The sequence below is a fragment of the Dreissena polymorpha genome, chromosome 6, assembly GCF_020536995.1.
Source record: "Dreissena polymorpha isolate Duluth1 chromosome 6, UMN_Dpol_1.0, whole genome shotgun sequence".
Classification (NCBI taxonomy): domain Eukaryota; kingdom Metazoa; phylum Mollusca; class Bivalvia; order Myida; family Dreissenidae; genus Dreissena; species Dreissena polymorpha.
In genome coordinates, this window is record NC_068360.1 from 7,149,546 (window position 1) to 7,171,527 (window position 21,982).

Below are 21,982 nucleotides of genomic sequence, written 5' to 3' on the forward strand. Positions count from 1 at the left end.
TCTGATCGTGCAGTTTGCAAACATCAACGGAAAGATTACAATACAATGCATTTGTCATCGTCAACCGTTTGGAATGTCAATTAGGCGATGAGTGAGTTTTTAGCATGTTTCTTTCTATTTTATTAATTTAAAAATGGCTGCCCCCATGGTAATGAAATGACATGTGTTCGAGTTTTGATATGTCTAGATATGCAAACGTGTTTTACTATTTAAGCGTAACTTGCCCTCGTCAATGTCGAGAATTATTCACTAGTTATATAATTTTCCGCCGGAATACGTGGAATAAACATGATTCAGATTTTTGAAAATAATGTATATTTTAGTGTTAAAATCGCTTTGTATTTTGATTGATTTTGTGGATGTTATGATACGTTGATGTACAAAATTGGTAGCAGTTTGAAGGAAAAACATCCATTAAAGCATATAAGTATACATTATCAATGTGGCACTCTTCCTTTAGTCAAATTTGAGTTCAATGCTAGGGGTCCCACATTTTTCAAAATGAAGCCTCTACATGAACCTTAAACAGTACCTTACGGCATGATGTCAAGCATGATCATGTCATACTTACACTATAAAACATTTGTGTAAAGATACTGTTAAAAATTGTGACTTATGAAAATTAAAATGCAAATGGTGAGCACTTAATTATTGATGGCGAGTAAATTGTGAAAACTATAACCCTTAACAATGTTACGCGGTAGCACATTTATTCCCATAATTATACGGATAATTCACCATGTTCATTTATAGATCTGATTTACAACGTTTTGTTACAGCCACGTGATAATATTTGCTGCTACAAGTCCCTTTGTACAAATAAACATGGTTTAACATTCCATCTACATGTACGCCATGTAAAACCTGTGTATTAATAAGAGCGCGAAATTTTGCTGTCGTCTGTATCCACGAATGGAAAACGTGCTTGTTTCAATAGACCATGTTACTAACCATGTGACACAAATCTTTGTTAATTGATTTATCATTGGTGTGTAGCATTGTACATATGACGTATAATCCTAGTTGTACCATTTAGAACACGCATGTACAAAAAAAATATTTGCTGAGTTTACAAATGACTTGTTTTACAGGCTTTGCTAAATGCATAATAATATTACACATGTTAGTATGTAGGACACCGACACAGTGTTTATTTCTTTTGACCTTGCAGTCAAGGATAACCCATGAAAGTGCAAGCACTTATTTCCAATGGGGTCCTTTGGTTTTGCTGAAGAGACAGCAAGCAGAAGAGACAGTATTGGGATACAAGGAATCCGGGTGCGATACCCTAGCTATTGGTTCTTTTACGAGCTCAGTGTATAGCACCGATACACGCGAGATTAACTGGGTTTCATACCAGAACACCTCTAATTGGGTGGGAAACACTTGAAGCATTTCTGAAATTAAAAGTGCCACGGCCAGTGATTGAACACGGGACCTATGAAATGGTAGACCAGAGTGTTACCACTCGACCACCGCACCACCCACAAGTAAAATCTACATCTACAAATATTTGTTTACGCCCCGCCTATTCGTTAACAACACTGATACACTCAGCTGTTTCATCTCAATTCACCCCTTACATTGACGTAGAGATTAATCCCTTTAAGGGATGAATTACGCAAAGCATCCCTAAAAGACGCAAGAAAAGGTTAAATACAGATGAAATTGGATGAAACGCGGTGAAAAGGGATAAATCTATAGAAATCGACTGAATGACGGTTATTTTATTAATAAGCGATTCCAAAGAAATTATTCCCGGAACAAAATCCCTAACCCCACTGTAGATAACAAAGCTTAAGGCTGTTATCTATTGCTTACAGAACGTTCAATGGAATGTACAAATGGAAAAAAAACAGTATAAATTCAAAAATGGGTGGGAATTGCTGCTTTAGTTTTGGGTCAACTTCTTCGATTGGGAGTTGTCATCTTATTCAAAAATATATAACATATCCCTGTAAATTCCGGAACGAGAGCTAACAGTCGTTCTTGTTTTTCAGGCATATATATGTTTCCTGATGAATAACAGATCAGTACCAAACACTGGGAAATATTAATCTATTGAAGGAATAAAAGATCACAAGGTACTTAAAAGTGGTATCCGTCCAGACACTTTATGTCAACAAAAACATCGTAACTTCAAAATTATCACTTTAGTAAATGGATATATGTTGGTGATTTAACAAGGATGAGCATCATTTGCAATTTGTTTTATCCAATTGTGAGGAACATGATACATTGTCATAGTATAACTTATTAGATAACTAGTAATCTTAACACTGTTATAAAGAAAAAGAGCGATTGGTTGAGTTTTTTTTTTCCGAAGTGCAATATCGGCATAAAATCATCACAAATTCCCCTTGTCAGTTAAACGATCAGGGCATTGTCAGCTGAGTATATGAACGGGTGTCCAACCGATGCAGGATTTCCAACTTATAACAAGTTGATATCTTTTTAGGTAAATAATGCTCCGGACAAAGAGACAACAACAAATAACAAACGGTTTGTCAGTCACTCATAACAGGTAACGATGAACCCTATGTGAAGTGATGTAATTGTGAAGTCAATTTACTGTGTTATTAGTAAGCATTTTGTCTTGAGTAATAGCGTTTGTTACTTTCACTTTATTGGTATCGTTAAACAATAAATTAAACAAAATACATCAAAATGACGTCTGCCCCTAAAAACACATATTTTTATAATTTACTGGGTCACTGACATAAAGGTATATCAATGACATTTTGCTGAAGTGTGTGTTTGCGGCTTATTTTTTCGCCTTTGTTATCCTATTTTTTTAATCACGCCTGCAAAGGTTAATTGCTCTGTAAATATGGGAGCAAAAGTTATTGCTCGGGTGCAATATGTATATATATGTATAAATATATATATAATAAATATATATATATATATTATTTCACTATGAGAGATTTTGTCCAAGTGAATATATCCTTGCACTTTGACCTTTAACATGTAAGGTGACCTTGGGCATAAATCTATGAAATAACGTGCTGCATACAACGTCCTAATAAAGTTCTCATATTGCACATTTTGTTTTTATTTTCTAATAAATAATGAAGTGAAAGTCGAATTAAAATATACTTTTCTAAGCATAACCTTAAAATTAAAATTAAAATGGACTTTAGGTCCGTACTTACGGTGTCCGCTTGACTGTATGTAACGACAGATATGACATCTTAATATTGGTTGTAACATGTATCGTCTTGCCTAACATACCTTTGACGCATGACACAAACATTTGTTTTTTCATTTTACATTATACACGCTTAGTATGCAAGAAGCAAAACTGACATTCGAATGATAAACCAACCACTTAATCATCAACATTCGGACTTTCTATATACATTGATAGATCGCATGCTTTGTAAATCTGCTGACAACAAAATGTCGTTTTCAAAGGAAAATAATGTTCTCATAGCAGTAAACTCACAGGAGAGAGTGTGGAATTATTTTGTCAAAAGTGTTTATAAACGATTAATATACGTACGCTAAAAAGCAACTAAAGTGGTCTCACCTAGACAATACTTGAGATCATACTTTTGCAAAGTTTAAAGTTCTAAAATATTTATAACGCAACTTTGGTTTGTCATATCGCCCGTTTTCCATGAATTATTTTTATTATTCTTTCAAATAAAATATAACAGTCGGTGACCACAGTTTTAATAATTTTATTTTTATAGTTAGTTTTCTGTTGAGAAAAACAAACTGTCGTCTAATAAAAGGGTTACAATATTAAACGTTTGATATTTATCAAATAACGTTATGTTATACTAACATTATAACTCAGGAATACTTTCGGGAACGCCATCTCCTGAGACAATATTAATGGAAATATACCACAGAACGCATTTTTGCACAGTCTGCACCCAAGTGTATTCTGTTTATTTGATATTTTTAATTTATATTCTTACGACAATACCAAAACAATGAGAGGGACATTATGCCCATGAATCCCTCGCCTAAAATAGTTTGATATTAACTGACATATTTTTAAAGAAGTTACTATGTACACTTAGCAAAAAAAGTTAAGCAAAGGGTTGTCTAATTTTAAGCACAAGGTCAGCATTAGAATATATAAGTAAAATACTAATATAATGATATTACACACAGAATACAAATATTCAAGGTATTGTGGTATTGTGAGCGATTTTATATAGTGTGTATCTATGTTTCGTGTTGCCTCTGGGATGCAGATGGTTGTCATGCTAAGGAAACGATATTAACTACGTTTGTAAAGGACCACTGAACTTTGCTTAACACCAAATATCTAGGCCATTCAAGTTGAAAGTATTAAAGAAGAGTATTAACGTTATATTTGACAGTATTCACATAAAACTCAAGTTGATCTTAGGACATGGACATGTTTGACGCCATCGTTATGATAAGAAGCTTCTTAAGCCTTTGGCAGTAGAGCTCTTTGTGTAATCTCGGATAAGAATATATTTTTGTTAAACCTGGCTAATTTTAAAAAGTTGATGAAAATACATCGCTTATTGATTGTGTATTATATTTTTCGAGATGGATCATATTATGTATACTGGTAATGGAACCATACACCCTTATCGTTTTAATAGATGTCCGATAGTTATGACATTAGTACACTAAATTTTTGTGCGGTGATTTTTATTCCCGCATCACATTCATTTTTAATTGCTTTTCTGTGTTCATATATTGATTTGAATAAAAGATTCTAAACACGCATATTGTGTGTGATGAATTCATATTTGAGGTACGGCTATCCATCAAACCAGTCTGGACCCCAATGTTTTACATTGACCGTTCCAATGGGATGATCCCAATTTGAATCGCTGTTGTTTTCAGTTGGTGTTCTGAGGTAAAATATAAGATATAAACACTAATGTGTATCTTCATATATTAAATATGGTTAAATTGCTATCTGTATTGGAAGAGATCTCTCAAAAAATATTAGCAATATGGGCCTTACACTTTCATATATATGTATGGATACAAAAATAAATAAATATTAGAGTTTTCAATATATAGATAAATACATTTTCTACACAGGGACTTGATCCTAACAAACGTTCAAGAGGAATACAACAAAATCGCGATATATTAATTTTAAAAATCATGTAAGCGGTGTCAAAGCTGAATTCGTTCGAAATTTAAGAATTGACGAATATATATTATTGAATGTGCATAATACACAAAGACGGAAATAGGAGGTCACCGTGAATACTTTATTTCGATGCGATGATAAGTATTTTTATTTTCATAATTGTTGATATAATGGTCTCCATATCTTTGAAATAGCTGCATATCAAATCCAAACACCGGGTACCCATTTCATGCTCTCATTGTAGTCTTGATTCAATTGATCATGTTTGATGAAGTTAGTTAAAATGGGTCAGCTTAGTTTAAACATTATATGTTGTTGTTTATAAATATAAAGCATATTCCACAACTGGCTAGGACCATGCACTATTTAGTAAAATAGAGCCACTTAATAAGTTAGCATCAATGACTAAGAAACGTACACGTGTAATTGAAATAAGTAAATAAATACATATTCCATTGGGATTTCAATTGCCAAATACTATTTTTTAGCATGTCTTACCACTGCTAAATGTCATTCTTGTTAAGCAATACAATGGTCTTTGTCAGACAGACCCAGTGCATACAAATTAACTGAAACAATAACCTTCTAAAAAATTATTACATCATACATGGCGACCCTTTTAATCTTAATACACAATTAACACGTGTAATAAGACACTACGAATTAAAATAGTTATACTCAACAACATACTTAGAATACAGCTATTATTACAGCTGCAAATATACACGCAGATCATGTTAGAATGGGTAATAATTTGTAAGACCAGTATTGATATTCTATCATTTTTATCATCTGCGTAATATTTCCCTATTGTCTATAACAGACCCATCTTACAGACTCATTATTTGACCCAATAGACCTAATAGACCCAGCGATGAGATTTCTTTTGGGTCCTAAAAAAGATATCTACCAGATAACTTGTGTGGACTAAGTACAATTTCTACTTGTTTTCTTACAGTCCAGTTTTGTAAGGATATACTTATGTTTACTTATCTTCAATGCAATGCATAATCAACGTGATTTACTATTCTTCATATGTTTTCACAAGTAAGTAACTAACGAAAAAGGGTTTGATTCCTGCAAGAACAGGCTTTATTTAAGAAAATGCCAAATGGCGGCAATATCATCAGACGAAATATAGAAGAAAGTTATGGTATTTATTTAATGACATTAAAACGGTTGTAATGCTACTTAAATAATGTTAAATAGTTAAATGTTAAATAGTTGTACTTGCATGATGTACGATATCACCATGTCAAGATAAGATGGCACATTTCTTTTATACGTAATGATGAAATATGACATTTCTTGAGTGAAATAAGAGCAGTGAAAATAAAAAAATGTTATATCACCGGTGAAAATTACAAATGTTTGGAACTTCTTTTTCTATTTAAAGATTATAATAAATAATTAAATATATATTTTTTTCTATGATCATTAGTGAATTAAATTCTAGATTCCACCGAATCCAACAAATTTTCTTTTTATTTAATGCTTTTTCACCGTTTATTTACATTGTTAAAGAGTGATACTGGAGAATTTTGCTGGTATAATGACGTCATTTCGTCACACTAATGACGTCATTTTGTGTTTTTAAATTTATTGAGGCTCGCCACAGAAGAAAAGGTAACTTTTCAGCGAATGGAAACAGCTGTTAATTATTTTCTTGAAAAAGGGGCATAAAAGAAACAGAAAATTTGTTTATGTCAGTGTATGCGCCACGAGTGAAAATATTATTTTTCTATGATAACTCGTGAAATTACAATCGATCTTACACTGACACGAACAGATGTCCTCTATGTATTATATGCTTTAGTTTTAAATTATTACTAATGCAAAAAGCCTTCTGCCATTTTTTAAATATTTGGTGACATTAACATTAATGCGTTTTTCAATGTCACGCTCATTTTTGACTACAATAAGCAAATTGCATAAAGTACAATAACTCAAGGCATTTTCTTCGCGAGGGTCAGGCGATTAATCACATCGCCAATTTAAAACAAAAACCGTGGTTTAAACATTAAGGTGATATTGCAAATGTGTTAACCATGAAATTACCTATATGAAGACTTTAAATCAATAGCTATGACATTCAATGATCCCGAGATGTAGGAAAATTATTGCACGTGCCAATGTCTTGATCATAGTAATAAAGTGTGATCCAACCAAAATATTAAATGATATGGACATGATCGAACTAACAATGTATCAGTCGATGGCGATGCGTTGATTTGAAAATGAGGATACAATTATAATAAGTGTTGTAATGGTTAAACCATTATAACAGGTAATCGTATTGCGTCTCCATAAGAATTAAGACATCATCTTCCATGAGCCGTTATAACACAATGATTATTTCCGTAGCGTTCCCCGTACACAACAAATATAAAGAAGACGTTTGAAGGCAATTATGAGATCAGTTTATGTCATCTTAACGTGTCCTTGCAATAGATATCGCATTCAATATGTGGTTGACCTCTAATTCGATGTCTTCAATTCCAGTCAGTCTGTCATAATGTTATAGTTAGATAGTGTGTATTGATTAAATGTTGAATACAAAACTCATTAACGTCACTTAAATATTTGTTTTTAAACAATTGAAACGCATTATCCATAATTTCCATGCTTTAAATTGAATGCACCCTCAGGTCAACATTTCTTGAAATGTTTTTATAATATTCCATACTGAGATGTGCAATCCTTTATATATTTTAAGTATTTATTTGTGGTAAAAACGTTGTTTTATGTGCATTCGGGATTTGTTTTATGGAAGTACTTTATAACTGGATTTTGATTTCACACTCACATAAACCCATATTTATGTAAGCATGTTGTTTTTGAGAATACCTCAGTTGTGTGTACGTCTGTAGGTGTCTGTAAACAATGACATGTAAAAATTGTTTGTACCAAGTATAATCAAGTGAATCCATAGTTATTGAATAACTGTGATATGTATCAACATTGTGTGAAATATCAAATATTATAAGATGTTGGATACGGACATTCATCACCATTTGTCCATAGTTTTTCCTTTGAATATAATATGAACCATAAGGCGTTAAAATTAGGTCTAAACAACATATTTGCATTATACATAGGTTACATACGTTACACTTTATCTCGGAAAAGTTTTTAGTAATATAGCAATTCTTCTTACTATCAAACTTTAAATACTGTATCAGGAGAGACATTCCTGTTCACACAAACTACTTTTATAGAAAATTAAATATGGTTATTTTAAACAGGTATATAAATATATAACAGTGTTTACCGTTACGAAGTAAATTAAGGTTAGTATATAAATATGCATATTGTAGAGTCGTATCTTATTCAAATATAATTGAATGTTTTAAGAAAGTGTATACATAGAGATACACTATTGAAAATACAATTTTGTTCGCAATTTAGCTGATATAAAAATAAATGTTGCAAGATTTTAAATTGTTTTTTGCGTTGTCAGTTTGTAAGAGTTCGATCAATTTTAACGTATTTTTGTGATTCCAATAAAATCTATGTATATATTGTTTTCTAAGACTATTAAAAACTGGGCATTCGAGTAAGAAATGAAACTCATCTTCGAAACCGTTACAGTGTTGACATTTTCTGTTAGCATAGGGTGTCTGTTCAGGCCTGTGCCATCGCTCTGCTTCGACTTCAAGTCTGTGAGCAGATACTCTTAGTCGCGTTTACTCGAATCTAAATTGTGAAATATTTACAACATTGAAATAAGGCTAAAATCTAAAATTTCCGTAAATGCAATATTTTTTTACCCCTTGAAGTTGGTTGTAACTCGGTTATCCAACCTTGAACGTAAATATCAGATAAGCGTTGTTTTACAATAGATATAAAACAATTTACGTCCCCTACTCCCTGAAAATACCATGCCTAGAGTATTTAATATATAATATATTAAAACCTAGAGTATTTAATATATGGTTTACAGATTTTACCCAAGAATTGTTTTCAGAATGAAGGTCAAGATCATGTTATAACATATAAACAATTTTAATAAATTTAACATCATCAAATTGTAATATTTTTAACCAATATTTTAAAATTTAAACGATCCGTTCATTTATTAGGGGTTTACGTCCAAGTTCCCCGTAAATGAAATTATTTTGTGTTTGCGATCGGACACCTAGCAACTGTTTACAATAACGTAGGTGCATTCGTACAATTTGGATGCCATTGTTTAATCCCATCACTTCACAGCCATAACTTAAAATTGGTTCAATAAGCTTATCAAATAATTAAAGACTATGGCTTACTGAGATATTTGTAAATTTTATCAAATTTGATTTTAACTTTTTAACATAAAACATGCTTTAAGGGCCTGTGCCGGAAGCGCATTATATGTTGCTGAAAAAGATCCACCCGTTGTGAATACTATTTCAAGATATGTAAATGTATTTACAATTTCAAGCTCATTTCCTTGATATATAAACTTAAAAAATTTCTTCTTTTTTTTCCCCCTTCTTTAAAAATCATTATTTTTGTTTTATTGATATTTACAAAGAGTTTTCATTTTGCACAATACTCATCTAATACATCTAACCCATGTTGTAAATCAGCTTCTGATTCTGCAAAGATAACAATGTCGTCAGCATACAACAATAAAAATAATTTTAACATGCCAATATTAACGCCTTCAGATTTGATTAGAATAAAATGTTCCTCGATATCATTAAGATACATTGAAAATAAAATGTGCGATAATGACTCCCCTTGCCTTACCCCTTACAAAAATGTAAAAGATTCATTACTGATTTCGTTATTATAGTTCTTTTTTTTTAACCACATTATACATTGATCTTACTATATTCAAAATGTTACCTCTAATGCCTTGTTTAATTAGTTTGTACCATATAATATCTCTCACAAGAAAATCAAATGCCTTTGTAAAATCAATAAATGACGTATATAGTTTTTATTTTAATTTAAAACATGATAAATAATACCTTGTAAGACAAATAGATTATCAACTGTTCCCATGCTTTTCCGAAATCCGGCTTGGACTTCTATGTAAACATGATATTTTTCCCCCCAGACACTCAATCGATTGGTAATAATTTAACTAAATAATTTTCCTATAGTGCTTAATAATGTTTTTCCTCTGTAATTGGCCGTGTCGTCTAAATCGCCTTTCTTATGTATAGGAACAATTAACTCTTCGCTCCATGCCTCTGCAAAATAACTTAAGTTGAACATTTTATTAAAAAGTACAAACAAAACCCCAAAAAAATGAATTTCGGAAACACCATGTTTTAAAAATTCATTTAATACATAATCCGGACCAGCCGACTTACCAGTTTTTAAACAAATGCATGCTTTTTAAATTTCTTCACGTGTAATCTCAATATTTAACTTTTTAAACATTATGTGTAATTCTTCATTGATATACCGCTCATTCAAATAGAAGTGTGAATTTGGATCATTTATTGATTAAAAATATCTTACAAAGTCATCTGTATGCGATGTGCTTGATTTAATTGGATTAACAGGTCCTTTTAACATATTCCAATATATCTTTGCATCTAAATATCTATTTTGGTTCTAGAATTTTGATCTGTTCCAAATCATATTGATATTTATTTTTTCTAACAAGGGATTTGTAAACACTACGTGCTCCGGTCATGAGAATTATATTTTCGTCAGACCTGTCATTCCTATATATGTTCAATCTTTTATAAAATCCGTTTTTGCTGATTTAAACTCGTCACTAAACCATTTGTTATTTTGAACATGTTTAAATATTTCATTGTTGTTAGTTTTTACAGTTTGTTTAAATAATGGTGATTACCCTCCATCAATAATGGAACGAAAATGTTCTAAACTTTGGTCTAAAGACGACACAATGTAAGTGGTGTTAATATCATTGCACACCTTGTTTAAAGACTGTAAAAAAACATCAATTGATTAATGCTTGAATCCTCGGGACTGTTTGTTTATCCAAAACTTAATAACTCCTGTCGAAAGCGATAACACATTGCAAGTTGTTGAACGTGTACATAATGACAGTATACATACTAAAACGTGAGGCGTGAATCGGAAATGACATACAAAGTTTAACTTTACAAGTGGAATTCTATTTAAACGATTAGAGGACATGTTTTGAAGCTATTGGTATATAAATAAATATTCTGAAACATAGATCTTTAACAAACGTATTCAAACTATAATTATTTCATGTTCGCATTAGACGTTTATTTACATCGTCACAATGTTCTCAAAATGCTTGATATTGTAAACTATTAAACTGGAACGAAACTGAATTAAACGCATAGGAGTGCATGGGTTTTAAACATATATTTATTGACTGATTATGTCTTCTGGTTTGACTTTCAGCATTTGTATTTATTTTCTTAATTGAAAATGAAGACTCGAATATCGAATTTAATTTCGATTTTGTTTCATTTGTTTTGTGTTTAAGTTTATTGCTTTCTATTATTATTTCTCCAACCCGATACCATTTTATCAAAACAGTACACGTAAACTAATATATAAATTGTTCCACCAACAATTTTGTTTAATCTAGTGAAGAAATGTAGCATAACTGAAATTACTTCCTTTTTTATCAATTCATATTAATACAAAACTGATTATAGTTCTTATGAAAATTTTTAATCTGTTCAAAGTTATGTTTTAACTACTTTTTATACTACATACGCAAAGTAACGCGTAAAGATTAAACACACATTGGTCATGACGTTGAATTAAAATAAAAAATGCGTTTAACTTGCGAATTAAAAATTTCAAACTGTAAAACATTTTCATACGATTCACTTTAAACCCTAAGAAATATTGGAATACAACTGTTTCGAAGTTTATTATGTGTGGCATATATATGTTATGTAGAGACGATTTCCATTTTTAGTTGGTCGCGCTAGCAGGCTACTAATGAAGAGGGAGGTTTGCAAGACAGTCTGCTCTTTACTACGCTAGAAACGATAACCACCATCGCATCTGCCTGTTTATACTTCACCACTGGTACACTTCAGACAACTCACCGTGTGTATGTATTCAATAGTGTTTAACAGCTTGTGTGACGACATTGACCAGTCTAGTGTTTAACAGCTCATGCGACGACATTGGTCAGTTTATCATTTAATCTGAACATATTGGCTGCTTTCATGGAAAACGGCACTTAATGCATGTCAAACTATTTAGATTAGCCTGTGCTCACTGATTAGCCTTTGCAATGCGCACAAGCTAATCAAGGACGACAGATTCTGATGTTATGGTGTTTTTCGTTTAAAGAAAGTCTCTGGCACTGGAATGACAATTAATGCATTTGCATTAAGCCATGTTTTCCCTAAATGACAAGGCAAATAGACACAATCACTTTTAAATCAAATAAACAACCAATGAGTTCCTAATGTGTACCTTGTAGCTTTTTTAGTAAACATATAAAAGGGATTTTGTTCAGAGATTGTCATTTATTACTTAATATTAATAAATGTAAACATTTGATCTTAAAAGCTCCATTAAAACAAGAATAAAATTTAAGAAACAAAAAAGTTAAAGTTACCCTCAACCGGGCTCGAACCACTGACACCCGGAATAAAAGTGTATCGTTTAGACCAATCGGACATCCTTGATCATACAATTAGAGATGTATGGTGTACTTTACATATATACGCAATCATCGTTATATGAAAAAAAATAAACGAAAACAACAGAACCATCCAAATTATTAAATCGTTTAATTTTGCCAATTTACCAAAACGTGCAAAGGTCCCTGTAATCTATTAAGAATTTCAAATTGAATGAGATCAATACACTGTTAGATCTTACATCATGAATAACTTACGGGATTGCCTGTTAGCCTTGTTGATTTAAGCCCAGGAAGCTCACTTTAAAAATACATATTTGCGTGCCAACACTACGGCGGTTGAAAAACGAGTTATCCCCTTTAATAAAACCGGAAGGTGTTAATAAACACGAAATAATAGAAATATTTTATATGTGTATGTGGCTGTTTGCTAAGATTATTAACAGCATACCAACAAACAATATCCATGTACAAAGGTTGGAGATTTATCACTAAGAACTTTTCTTTGATCAGCCTGACTGATTTCTCAATTTAATTGATTTCTTAACTTGTTACAGTTTAACTGTTCTGGTCGAGACATGAATTTCAGTACTGAGAATATCTTTCTCTGAAAATATAGCCTTCATAGCTTTTCATTCTCAATAATCGATGCAGTATGATTTGATTGTGATTTCGATTTAATTAATGTTAAAGTGCAAACTTTTCTTGTTCTTTAAGAAATTTTTACATTTGAACTCGTATTTCAAATCAGTGAATTAAAATTATACAAACCGTCCACATAAAGAAGACCCAGTGATTTGTAGCTGCTATTATTTACTGAAGTTTACTCCGGCGGTAACACTTTGTTGCAGTAACATGTATTTGCCATTTGGCAGCCAATGCTCGAAGCAATTACTTGTCATATAAGTCGGGTTAACCTGATTTGGTATTGCTGTTGATGCCCTATTTGCCAACCGTTTATAACTATTTGTATCATAATGCCATGAACTTAATGGATACAATATATGTAATGCACACATCGCCTTATACTTTCAGTATATATTAACATATAACAAACTATGCAACCATCGTACAGACAATCTAAACTCACCTTCATTAAGTAAGGACAAATCAACAAATCACGTAAACTCTTTATTCAAATAGCGTAACACTAACATCACGTTGATACACATTTAAATGCTTACAAAAAAACAACATGGACTAGCATTTTTTGAATAAATCATTCATGAAGTGTGCAAGAATCATTGCGTGTATACTCTGGAATGTATGGCGTTTATGCATTAAAAAAACAAGTTTCGTTTGACTAGCCTTTATATGTTTTCAGCAATACCAATAGCCCCAATATAACTACATTCACGTTTAGTATATTCAACGTCGCAATGAAACCGATCGAAAATACTGATGAAATCGTCCAATACTGAGTCAAGTCGTATGTTCATACTCTTGTCAAAAAAGAATGGGTATTTACATAATAGCAACGACATGCAAAGAAACTTAAAACATACTCTGATTATTTGCGGTAAGTACTGTGCAAATGACTTAAATATAATAAGTTAAATAGTTCATTAATGATATGTATAATAATAGCATATTACTGAAACATTAAACAGTTCACTGTCATCATTACTATATCTTAATATTTGATTACGTACACACCACAATAACATGGAGTCACCCATGTCATTTCTGTATCTCAGTTTATAAACTATAACATAACGTCACTTCCGTCATGTTCAATATCACAGTTTATAATAATATATTGATGTTCTATTGTATTTGCGACACAGGCTACTTTTGACGATGAATTTGATTTGGTATCCGAATGTATAAACTCGTCCTGTGTCCCGCTTCGATTGAAATTGTTTGTTGTTGAGCTTCCATTCAATCTGAACGACTGCGAATTTACGCTCTCATTGTTAAGCGTTCGCAACAGCATCGGCCTGAATTTGCTGTTAAGGAGGAAGTATATGATGGGGTTTACGACGGTGGATGATTTGGCGAGCAAGACAGAGACCACCACGAGTCTCATTGGCAGAAGGTCTGCGTTGCCGTACGCCGACCACATGGAGACGACTGAATAAGGCATCCAACAGACGAGAAAGCCCCAGGACATCGCAAATGTCATCTGTGAAAAGTATTAATTGTTAAAATAACTATACACTGGAATCAATGATTTAACCAACTGCAATCACGAGGCGCCGATTTCTTAAAATGTATAAGTGTGTTTCAATAATAACCAAATAAGACTTAATTGCAAATTGGCGTTATCTATTTACTTACAACAAACGTACAGTTTATCGAGAAATCGAGCTCAGACGTACGGTTCTGGATCACCCCAAGATGGTATCATTACTACAATAACGGACCGGTAAATTGACTGGTTTATTCGGAAGCCCCGGTGTTTTGTATACTTGCTCGTCTTGTATTGTGGACAATATTGTTTGCTATATTGGTTTGTGTCATTAATATTTTACATTTATTCAACACCAGTCAAAATTGAGAATTAAATTGAATAAATATTTGGCAGAATGCACATATTTTAAACATACATTGACTAATGTTTAACTCCCCGTGTTATTTCGCAAACGGACCAACATTCGAACGTGATCGCGTGAAATGTCGATAAACATTTGATTTCAGGGCCTTACAACATGACTTGTGTATGAATTTAATCAAATAGAACCATTCAGTATACGGCCCTTGCTGTTATTGGCAATAAACTGTGTGTTTAATGAATAGATTTGAGGCTAACAAACCAAGCTTGAGAAAACCCCCGAAAGATGGTTTGAATATAATCACTATTATATTTCGCATATATTAAAATACTGCTAATTGAATACAATTAAAAACATTGCATGTTTTCTACATAGCCGTACTCTTTGAGTCAAAAACAATTACGATTCAATGTTTCCGAATCGTAGTATTAACACATATGACGTGTTATTAACCAGGTTCATATTCCAATGTAACTAACTTATGATTAATGTTTTATTTTTCCCCCTTTAAAAATAAATAAAATTAGATCTATGTTATTTCGTTTGTAAAATCCATTTACTTCGGATAATTTAAGAAACTAGTGTTGTTTGAGTAAACATATTAAAAAACGCCAGATCTGCGGTTAAAGCCTTTTCGTTTATCTCGGTTGCCATGTACCTTTGTGAGATAGGACTCTCTATTAGACAGCTGCCTGCGCTTTGCTAACGTGATGTTTGAGTAGCGAGCCATCGCCTTCGTACTCTTCCTGGAGGTGAGTAATATACGGCCGTATGCGAATAGTATCAGAGCCGCCGGTGTCATGATGCAAAACAAAGACACCTGCAAGAACATCGATACAATATTGTTTGAGCCGACTTTGTAATGGTTCAAAAAAGAAACAATTGCATGAACAAGTGATACAAATTCAAACAAACGTTTTCATATTTTAACAATGCATAATATCAACATCCTTTAATCAGCCTAAGCATTTAACTTCTCAATAAATACCTGCTATTGTTGAGGTTCTTTTTGCTTAGTAGCTTGAATATTTACCGTTTTTTTACGATGTTCAAGTATACAGCAATATAGTTAAGTAATTGTGACCAAGTGAACGATAAAGTGCAACAATTGATGCGATGGTAAAATATCCTTTAAATAAAAAGCAATGGAATATTCGTTTAAGTATGACATAAATTTGAAAACATATATACTTTTTCGTTTGATTAAAAACACATATTTACATACAGTATCTTTCTGACGGAATAAGTCGAGATTGGGACACAAAGAAATATGCCCCTTAACACAAAACAATCCAACCGACATATGCTTTATTTTGCGTAATTGTTTAGACTACACACTATATCGGTGTTGAAAACAAATACCACAAATCACTAGTGGATAACTGTACCAGTATATAAACAGAATTACCAGTGTTGTGAATATTTTATTGTCAGCCCATTGTAGGGAGCACGATATGCCGTACATCTCCTGGGAATACGATCCCCAGCCTGTAAGAGGGATAGAGGCCCAAAGCAGGCCGAACATATAGGGAAACACCAGCAGCAGAAAGGACCAGTTCGTTGTTGCAATGTCTGCAAGCATACATTATTATAAACAAAGTGAAACTTCAGCTGGGCCAATTGTTGTGGCACTTAATTGTATACTGAGTTCCATTAAAATAAATCACTTGTCAAGCACTGAGGAATTATCGAGACAATAAAAAAACAATGACAAATTCAATGCTAATTTAAGTATATGAAAAATACATGTGTAATAAATGCTTTAATGCTGACGACCAAAAATATGTCTTTTTTTGTTTAAACGTAAAGATAAGATTGTCGGTATGTACGTACGGGCAATTGCTCAGAAAAAGCCTATTTATTAAACATAAATACATTGCAAATACAATGCAAATGGGATGATAGCCTTTGACATCAATTCAAAGCATTGCGAGGTATAAACTCGTTATTAAGCCCAAACCAAGCACGCATCTTCAAAATTTTTAATCAAGTTTACTTACGCCGAGAGGAGAATAAAACATAAACTGGTTGATGCTCAACATATGGAATGCATTTATTAATACATACTGATATTCGGACGGCATATGGTGCAATAGCGTATAAGCGCCATCACTGTCAAGGTCAATATGCTTATAAGTCCGAAGAAAAATCCAAGGAACCCATATATTGTGCAACCTACAATACAAACGATAACGCAAATATGTAAATTTTGTTGTGTATCTCAAGCGAGAAATTGCGATAGAAAACAGGTATTATAACTGTTTGTTGACGTGTGTTGTTTTAATTAAATTTAGAAATGTTGTTAATAAATCCTCAATGTTTCCCTCGTCATGTATTACATTACATTTTGCCAAAAAGATATGTTATATGATAATATTGTTCAAATTCATATTATGTGTTTTGCAAAATGTTAGCCGACCAAACTAATTTGAAATCGAGCCTTTAATGATAAAGCTCCTTTTCCACTCTGTATTGGTTTATGAGTTCACGAGTAAGGTCTTAATAATTGGAATGCCGCACCGCATGCCAAGTAAAAATTCACACTAATTTATGGATCTGTTGGGCAGGTGTCACTCTGCCTACAATACAACATGTTACATTTAAAGGGAGACGCTTCGTTGACGACCTGTGTACAGTATGTCTTGTGCACAAATTCTGTACATGAGGTATTTATGGCGAGTACACTTCTTTAAAGGCCTCTTTGCAGAGGATTTTCATACAATATATTATATTTTTTTTGTTTTATTTCTTACAAAACTCTTTATTACAAAACCCCACATAAACCCCGTCATAATCGTATATGTTATTCGTTCGATTATCTCACGTATCATTAACTAAACGCACTGAACTTGATTACTTGACAATGCCTATCATATGTTGTGTTGTTCGATGTCAGTTGTCTCAGTAATTAGGGTAGAGGATATGGATTATACTTTATTATATACCTGTTTAATGCTTTTTACAAAATACAGGTTGTATCAATCGTTGAAATAAAAAATCCCGTATTACGCTACTCGCTGTTTCCAATTCCGTATTACCATACTAGCGGGACTACTTCGACCCATTTAACGACATCACATCACGCGCACCGAAAATATAAATATTTTATATTACGAAATATATTACGTAGTACATCGTGTGACGTCATTTCTGTGACGAAACACAATGGTTTTATCTAAACTCTATGAAATTTAAGGACGTGGTGTTTTTTAAAAGTAAACTATTTGTTAAAAACATAGAACGAATTCAAAACGTATTTTGGAGTGTGTGTTTATCATGCATAAATGTATATTTCGATAGGAATACAATACAATAGTGTGGTGTAAACTAAGTTTCGATAAAGACATTGAAGATAGAAGTGAAAGTGCATATCGTTCCAGCGTTTTTGTTATAAACATCGGATTAAAATTTAAAGTTGTCAACTTAATTGTTATAAAAATTGGATTATCGATGGCATTAAAGTAAGCGTTTCGGAAACCTGTGTTTCCCGGATCGAATGTTTACACGTTTATTTACATAAACTGTATTCATACGCGTCCTAAATAAACTATGGCGTACCGAACTTTTAGTCATTGTTTTGTCAGTTTTGTTTAAGTAAAACATACAATTGTTAACTCTTTTCGTTAGTTCTTGTATATACTCGAGTGTTACAAACTCTTGGAACAATTGACTGGCGTAATATTCCGTATATATTTTGATGGATGGTAGCTACAATCAAGAAACTATTTCGTTGGATATGTTGGTCCAATGCGTATCTATTTCTAGGGATATATCACATATATTTCATTGACTCTGTAGAAGGATACCGTACCTATTTCGTCGAAGATCCACTCGTGAGAGAACGAGGAAGAGATGGTGAGTGGGAAAGCGCAGAGAGGCATGAGGCTGTCACTAATCGCAAGGTTGATTATGTAACGGTCGTTACGGGACAGACGAGACCAGTTCGAGAAGCACGTGCACACGACCATCACGTTTAGCGTCACCGCGAAGAAACCTGTGGGAGAAAATAAAAGGCAATATAGACGGAGATAGGGATAAAGTATGACCTATATGTAAGTGTTTAATTAAATGCACGTATCGGCTTGCCACAAGTGTAATTTTAGGGAGAACTTTTTTCAATGAACTCGGGAAGAAACCTCTTATGAAAATGAAGGGCATTGTATTTATATAGAAGCAATTAACCAGAGTTATGTTGTTTGTGATAAAATGTGATAATCGCATAATGCATAGTTCGTGTGACACATCACTTTAAAGCTTATTAAAGCGTATAATTAAAAACGTAATTTCTTTAAAAGTGTGCTATTCCGGAAATATCTGAATTGTGAAAGTTTTAACGGATAAATCACGCGCATCGCTATAGCTTAAAGGGATCTTTTCACGGTTTGGTAAATTGACAACATTGAAAAAAGTTGTTTCAGATTCGCAAATTTTCGTTTTAGTTATGATATTTGTGAGGAAACAATATTACTGAACATTTACCATAGTCCAATATAGCCATTATATGGATCTTTTGACGATTTGAAAACCTAAAAATTATAGAGCGTTGCAACGCGAAATGATTGAATAATTTGTTGTTGTCGTTAAAATTTACGAAACTACAAAGTTGCTTATAAAAGGTATAAAATACTTAAACTGTGTATACCTGGCGGAATAGCCGAGAGGGCTTATGCGTTTTACTTCAGACTAACTCCAGGACTCCGGGGGTCACTGGTTCAAGCCCTCGTACCGGCTACTTTTTTTCCTTTTTTTTAAATTTTATTCTCGATTTTTTACTGGAGCTTTAAAGATCCAATGCTTACATTTATCAATATAAAGCATTTAATGACAAACTTCAAAATATGCCAAAATCTGTGAAAAGGCCCCTTTAAAACGCATCAGTTTTAAAGAACGAAACGCATTTCATTGCAGTAAATACAATCCAAACGCGCACTATAATAAGATATGAAGACTGAACTTAAGTCCGCAAATTTCGGGATAATGCATTGTTGTCAAATGTTCTGAGTATAGAAATATGAGTCACCCTAAAACTGTTTTCTCTTTAAGTGGTTTTACTTATTGGGTTTGAATATATTATCATGATAATAAAATAGATAATATAATGATAAAATAGAAATTATATATTTCTCCGAAAACGGTTAAAAACAACTGCACGCATGTTTAATTATTTATCCTAACAAACGTGTGTGTATAATACGCAGCCCCTCCCGCTCGCAAATGTCAAGAGCAAAGTCAACGAATACCGGAATATTAAGAGGACTTACTATAAAATTGCGACGAATTATACGATATATTGGGGGTTATTTCTTACCAAGAATAGTATGAGGATAAATGATATAGAACATTTCTTGTATGCCAAGGCATTTCAATTCAAGAAAGGCACACAAGCGTGCGTTAAACTCACATAGTTCTTATTATAGACTGCATATAGGTTATTCTGTGTGTGATATTCATTCGGGCTGATATTTTGCACAGAACAGACCAATCCACGAGATTTAGATTCCGAAAACGAATATTTATATTGTACTTATAATGATAATTTTTGGGACTAGATTGTTGTATGCGAAATAAAGCTTTTAATAAAAAAAGGTATCCAAACGTATGCACTCCGTTATTTTGCAATCTACTTAGCTTACACTTGACAAATGGTGTAGGTCGATAACGCAGTAAAGCTAAATCTGTGCAGTTTACAACGTTTTGTGTGTTAAAATGGATTATTTGTAAACAACATTCATGATCAGAGTGAGTATTATTATTTTCAAGGTCTTTTCTTTTTAACCAGCCAACGAGCGGCGGACCAATAACAACCATGACCAACACCTCATTTAAATATATGGATATGTTGGACATTGTGTTTTCTTGGAGTAAAAACCTTAGAGAATAGTTATTTAGAAGTTTTAGCCTATTATTATAAATAGCTGATTTATCAAGATAACCAGAACCTTACTCTCATGTTGAAATCATCGCGAACACATCTTTTATACAATACATCATTAGCAGATGCACATTTATTTATTTGTTACAAAATCAGAAAACCACGCAATACGTCCCGATATGCCATACGGACGAATATATATATATATATATATATATATATATATATATATATACTTTTAGTGATTCTGTTATGTTTTAATGAACAATTCGCGGTAGTGAATTATTTCAAAACTAAAAAATGTACATATTCTTTTTCACTAAGTTACATTTTTTATCAAAACATATCATAACTTATAACACCGAAGACACATGAAAACATAGATAGAACTTTGTCATTTCATCATTTCATCATTTGATAAAAAATGTCACATAAAACGCATGTCTAAACGATTTTAAGCATTAGATACTGCACACGGATAATGTCATTTCATTATGACCAGCATATGCTAGTTTCACAAGACCGACAGATGAACGAACAGACAGAGAACCATGGTAAATTATGTAACCTATTCTCTATTATTTGGAGGACAAAAAATCAATAGTATACACAGTACTTACATATAACCACCAGGTATACACCAATCACAAAATCCTCCCAATACAAAAGTTTCGATTGAAATCTGTCACTTGCTGTTTCAGTCGCATTCATGACTTCCAGATCAGTTGACATGATACAATGTTCTGAAAAAAACCACATTATTTTGTAGCAAAAGGACTAATTGGTTATCTTTATTTTTAACATGCAGGTCAGTGATATTTAAAAAACAAAAAATGGAATTATTGTCTTTAAAGCACCTTAGAGTAAACTCAAACTGTAGACGAGATACATCCGAGTTGCAGAGTAAAATATATGGCAGATTCCATTATAACATATATGTTATTTCACGCTTTAATTTAAATACT

The 21,982-nt window shown here is 32.5% G+C and overlaps 1 protein-coding gene across 1 annotated transcript; it reads right to left on the bottom strand.

The window, feature by feature from the left end:
* Positions 1–9,665: 9,665 nt before the first annotated feature.
* On the bottom strand, positions 9,666–21,749 carry LOC127834189 (opsin-5-like). The gene is made up of 8 exons (XM_052359832.1): positions 21,638–21,749; positions 18,957–19,139; positions 17,213–17,320; positions 16,554–16,717; positions 15,804–15,965; positions 14,590–14,775; positions 12,305–12,330; positions 9,666–9,678 (listed from the first exon to the last, which is right to left on the bottom strand). The coding sequence occupies exons 1-8, from the start codon at positions 21,747–21,749 to the stop codon at positions 9,666–9,668; spliced, it is 954 nt and encodes a 317-aa protein (XP_052215792.1).
* Between the last annotated feature and the right edge of the window lie 233 nt (positions 21,750–21,982).

Bases quoted from the DNA above. Each gene is read 5' to 3' on its own strand.
- LOC127834189 (XM_052359832.1), bottom strand. From the start codon at position 21,749: ATGTCAACTGATCTGGAAGTCATGAATGCGACTGAAACAGCAAGTGAC. The intron at 16,718-17,212 runs GTATGTATTAAT...GTATGCTTGCAG, and splicing joins CATATGCCGTCCGAATATCA to ACATTGCAACAACGAACTGG. The intron at 14,776-15,803 runs GTACATGGCAAC...TACTTTTCACAG, and splicing joins GAGAGTCCTATCTCACAAAG to ATGACATTTGCGATGTCCTG.